This window comes from Patiria miniata, unplaced genomic scaffold (assembly GCF_015706575.1).
Source record: "Patiria miniata isolate m_02_andy unplaced genomic scaffold, ASM1570657v1 HiC_scaffold_1, whole genome shotgun sequence".
Classification (NCBI taxonomy): domain Eukaryota; kingdom Metazoa; phylum Echinodermata; class Asteroidea; order Valvatida; family Asterinidae; genus Patiria; species Patiria miniata.
In genome coordinates, this window is record NW_024037047.1 from 27,948,046 (window position 1) to 27,953,786 (window position 5,741).

At 38.6% G+C, this 5,741-nt stretch overlaps 1 protein-coding gene across 1 annotated transcript; it reads left to right on the plus strand.

Moving 5' to 3' along the window:
- The first annotated feature begins 1,278 nt into the window (after positions 1-1,278).
- On the plus strand, positions 1,279-2,582 carry LOC119722127 (lactose-binding lectin l-2-like). The gene is made up of 2 exons (XM_038192204.1): positions 1,279-1,657; positions 1,887-2,582. Exons 1-2 carry the CDS (start codon positions 1,282-1,284, stop codon positions 2,078-2,080), a joined length of 570 nt encoding a protein of 189 aa, XP_038048132.1. The 5' UTR covers positions 1,279-1,281; the 3' UTR covers positions 2,081-2,582.
- Positions 2,583-5,741: the final 3,159 nt, after the last annotated feature.

Sequence of the window (5,741 nt, forward strand, 5' to 3'; positions counted from 1 at the left end):
TGCGAGAACCAGTTTTGGGGTCAACATTTTGACTCTCAAAAATACATCGCATTCTGCGGACGTGCGAAACACATTGGTGCTGCGTGTATTATGCAACACACACACACACACACCCACCCCCCCTTGTTTCACATGACTAGTGTGGACTTTCCATTGTTTTCGTGTAGTTAAGAAAAACCAGTGAAAAAACTCATTTTTCTCGAACTGTGAAAACTCTTTCAACCCAATTTTTTTTCTATGATTCCCTTTAGTGTTTCTCTTCATTCTGCTACAGATAAACCTAACCCAAAAATGCCTCTAAACCTGTTTTCCAGAAATGGGGAAACACTGTGTGGACGTGGGCAAGTCCACACAACGTCGGTGCTACCTACATTATGTGGACGTCTTTTGTTCGGAAGTCCACACTGCGTATGTAAGACAAGCTCACCCACCCCCACCCCCACACCCAAGTGTGTATTCGCCTGCAATCGGGGACCACCTATTGTCCCTCTTTTGTTTGTACTTTTAACTTTTTAGGAAGACCTCCCATATGTTTTGTACACGAATCCAACTTGGGGACCTCTCGAGAATTGGGGACCCTATTGTCCTCTATTGTCCAACGTCCCCTAATGAATGCAGAAACAAACTCGCAATCACGTGTACCGTACATTGAATGGACACGGCTGGAAATACGTATGTGTATGTCACAAAATGTCTGCCGCGTCCGATGTAAACAACCGGTATTTTTCCCGTCTTATTTTCGGGAACGGTATAAGACATTAGGTTAGTTTCCTTTAAACCAGACCTTTGAAATGGGATTTTAAGTAAACAATCCAAAACATAACATTTTTGGGGATTTCCGGTCAAGCACCACCCCCCCCCCCCTCAAAAAAAATATTGTCATTATTTTGTCATTCTTTCTTGGTGCGAGTTTCCTACCTCCACGGTGGTGCGAGCGCCAATAATTGGGGGTGGTGGTGTGTTGTGAATTTATGACGCTCAAAATATCGACTCATTGGTAGTCATTGCGCATGTCTAGGTGAAGATTGTATTTCAACCAATTAAAGCAGGTAAAAATAAGGGTAAAAGGGACCACATTTTCAAAGGAGTCCAAAATTCATGCAACACCCGGAAAAGCGTTTGAAACCAGCCAGCCTCGGTGTTTTATCAACCGATTAAGACCACACACGTGACGGGTTCTCGACCAATAGGAATGGGTAAACTATCTTAGGTATTTGTGTACATGTATTTATATGTACCGTGTCTGCATATTTAATGCAGTCTGGTTTACGAGAGCTTGATATGCGGCGGTTTAGTCATTTCAGCACTAGACCCCAGTGGGGTAAGACCGGAGAAATCATGGTGCGTAAACGGTTCATCTTTGGCTTGATAAGCCTTCATTTGATGATGGGTTGCACTGCTGGTGACGAGATGTGTGAGGCCTCCATTAGAGGGGCGGGTCCTTCTAGTTGGATCAAGTGGGGCGGCAAATACTACAAAGCCATCATAGAGCCTCTGACTTGGTCTGAGGCAAAAAAAGAGTGCATCAAGATGGGAGGTGCCTTGGTCTTGCCACAGTCCGATGAGGAAACTGATTTCCTCAAAACGCTAGTGTTACAGCCGGGGCAACAGCGTACAGACTTGTTTTGGATCAATTGCAACGATCTCGAGGAAGAAGGTTTGTCTATTTCAAAGGATTACATGATTTCATAGTGTCATGATTTAACATAGAAATAAAAAAGAATGTTCATGATTAAATAAACTTACACAAACACAGAATTTCAACAAATAAAAAGATCACCGTTGTTTCTTTCGAAGAATCATTATTGTTTGTCGATTCCTATGCACCCTCATGTGTTTACTATTTTTATTTACATGGTTATTTTTATTTTTTATTTTTTGGATAGATACTTGGAAGTGTCAGGATGGTACTGACGAAGTGGAGTACAGGAATTGGGACACTCATTTGGGCAGCCAACCTGACGGCAGAGGTTATGAGAACTGCGCTGAGGTATGGTCAGGAGGGAAATGGAATGACGTGGATTGTGATAATCTAGTCCCTGCAATATGCATCCGACCTGCACCACAGCTGCACTTTTAAGAACCCAATGTCATTATGAACTGGTCAATAGTCTCCTTGCGACTATACAGATTTCAAACAGCTATCCGAATCAAAACAAAAACTCATTCTGGCCAATATACGTGGACTTTGTCGAAACACATCTATAGAAATGACATTGACGAGAATGTAAATACTTTGATGTTAGAGTCTTTAATGTGATACATAAGACAGAAACTATTGTTATTTTTAGAAAGTGGTTCAAAAATCATAAATTGAAAACTTCTGTCTGTGCTGTTTTCAAGTTTAACCCAGAAACAAAAACTTAATTGCTATTTTTCTGAAATACATGTACGAAAGTTACTCACTTTTTAAATGAGACAAGAAGAAAAGTCCACGTTTAGCTATATGAAATAATTGTACATGTACTTTTCAAATTGATTGAAGTCAGACAATAACTCAAAGTTGAGTCGAATGGTAGGCTAGTTTCCGTCACTATCAGAGTCGATAAAATACAGGGCGAGTCAACAAAATACGAAACCAAAATGGCAGGACCAATTTTTGAATGACGTTTTGCCTGTAGCACTTTCAAAATCTAGGAAAGAATCATTCAAATCACTAGTGTACTTTTCATGTCACGGAATTTTGAACACAAACACCGTTTTAAAGTCCGTCCACGTATCACAAAAAAGTAAGTGTTCTTTCGGAAAAAGGAAAACAATTTTCATAGGGATGCATATGAATTGTTTTCGTTTTGCTAAAAGAACACTAACCTTTGTACTTGAGTGATTTGAATGGTTCTTGTACCAAAAGAAAGCTCATTAATTGGGCTTTCGTATCCTATATTTTGAAAGTGCTACAGGCAAAACTTCATTCAAAAATTGGTCCTGCGGCCATTTGGGTTTCGTTTTTTAGACTCACCCTGTATGGGCCGTGAACCAGTCTTTCATCTGCTTTTGCGCAAACTTAACCTAAAATAAAATTTAAGTGTTTTTTTTTCAGCAGCCGAATGTAGATGCATAACAAAATGGCAATAAAGCTTTAGTTTTCTTGTTATTAAACGTATCAGTCGAAAAAATACGATTGGAAAAATATCGAAAATTGTTGTCTGGCAAAATATTCATAGATAATTAGATGAAATCCAGCCACCTGGAGCTTTGAGAAAATTATGAGAAAAATATTTGTCCGGCAATCTAATAAAATGGTACTCAGTAAAATAAATTCCTAAATTGTCTGCAATCAATTATTTAAAAGTATTCTTGTGTGATTCATAGGCATGGTTTTATATGCAATAAACCTGTTAGGGAGATAAGGATGATTTTTATTTGATAGTTTGCAGACATGAGTGATAATATAAGGAAGCTGAACTAGAGTAGAAAGATCCAGGCTTTGCAAAGTCCAAGATAATTTCAAACCGGAAGGGCGTGGATACAAGACCAAAGGCCTGAAACAGTGAATCGAGATATGCAATAAAGGGCGAGTAAAAAAAACCCGAAACCCACATGTCGGGAAAATTTTTTTTAGTGAAGTTCTGCATGTAGCACTTTCAAAATCCACGATATGAAAGCCCAATTCATAAGCTTTCTTTTAGTACAAGAATCATTTCAAAACACTCATGTACTTTCAAGTTACGGACTTTTAAACACAACATTCGTTTTGAAGTTCTGTCCACGGATCACAGAAAAGTCCTTCAGTAAAACGAAAACAATTCACATAGGGATGCGTGTGAATCGTTTTCGTTTTGCTGAAATATCGCACACCTTTTTCTGTGATCCGTGGACAAAACTTTAAAACGGCGGTTGTGTTTAAAATTCCGTAACATGAAAAGTACATGGGTGATTTGAATGATTCTTGTACTAAAAGAAAGCTTATGAATTGGGCTTTCATATCCTAGATTTTGAAAGTGCTACATGCAGAACTTCACTAAACCAATAGTCCCGAGATTTGGGTTTCGTTTATTTTTTTTACTCACCCTGTATTGAGTGATGACGTTATATTTGGGGCTATTTTTTTTTTTTAGCCAACCCGCTCCTCGTGAATCCTCCCATACTCAACGTGGTTCAATCGATGGGATGCGTGTCTGCCATGCATCAGTACTCGATAAATACATGTTAATCACGCTCGGTATGAAAGTAAAGGAATGCATTTTGTTACGCGTCACTTGTCATATTATTTGAGATGTCTATTGATGAAAAAAAAGTCAATAGGAGTTTATAAAAAAATGATTAACGCTGCAAATTTATAGGTCTGTGGTTAAATTTTGCCTGGGTGTACGCGTATTAAAGGTCTATTGTCCAAGACACAAAAGGAGGAGAGTCCATTGTGTTGGTATCGCCACTCTTTATTAAAAGAAAATATTGGGACCGCAACTCCAGTATATTTTCTGTTTCGAAGATTCAACATGACATGCAGTCATGGGCCTGAATGCCTAAACGGCTCATCTTTATTCTTTGGCTTGACGGTGCAGACCTGTAAACAGGGTGACCGTAAGGTCATGACTAAATTCTGCTAAATGCGCTTCAAAAATCTGTCAGATTTATCAAAAATCTGCCAAATTCCCCAGAATTTTGCTGTTTTTCTGTCAAATAACCATTTTTGCAGAATTCTGCCAGAATTCTGCCAAACAAAATCCATTCTGTCAAATTTTCTGTCAAACTCGTTTTTTTAACAAAAAATCTGTCAAAGTTAGCCGAAAATCGGCTAAAACGGTCACTATGCCTGTAAATTGACTCCCACAGACCAGTGTTGTAAGTCTCGAGACCGGTCTCGGTCTCGGTCTCGAGACCACTTTTTGCCGGTCTCGGTCTCGGTCTCGGGAGCTGTGGTCTCGGTCTTGATCTCGATATTTTGGCTGGTCTCGAGTCGAGACCTGCGAAAAAAATGGGAGGGGGCGGATTAAGTAAAGAATCAGTTTAGGGCAAATGTGACTGCAGTGTGATGCTTATGGACATGTCTCTCTTCACTTTCTAGTGAGTGAGGCACAGTCCAATAACCATTGCTCCTCTTCTTATTTCTCGTTTTTATTGTGGGATGATCTGTTGAAACAAGCACTTTATAGCCATCCTCACTGATTCCAAATACAACTGAGATTTAAATCTTATGAATCAAGACTGAAACATTATTTTTACCGTCAGATTTTGTATTTTGAATATGGGGAACAATTCAAATCTTTTTCCCTAGAAATATTGGTGATTTTTTTTCTATTTTCCTTTTCAATTTTTCCTTTACTCGTGGAGGCGGGAAAACGTTTTTTTTTTTCATTATATTTATTAACGGATATTCATCAATTCGTAGACCGTTAAATTGGTATTAGTGGTGGACAGCTGAATTTTGTGATCTCTTTATTAAAATAGACACGACTTGGGAATAGAGTATGCACATTACGTGAAATGTTCACAGTTACTACTCAATAACATGTTCTTTATCCCAATTATATTTTTTACACAATGGAACGTGCCATTTTTTTTTTATCATACGGTCACTTTCTTTTTGACTCGCCATGTATTCATCTTTTCATCTGTGATAAACACAAATTGAGCTACTGCCATGGTCACACAAAAATAGAGTCTAATTGCCTGCCTCGTCTCCTTCCTAAATGTCAATTGCATTTGCATGAGTCGAGAAGAATTGTGTTCCATTAATCGCTATATGCTGTTTACGGCCATCACAATGAACTATTAATATATTGGCAATATGTCGTACT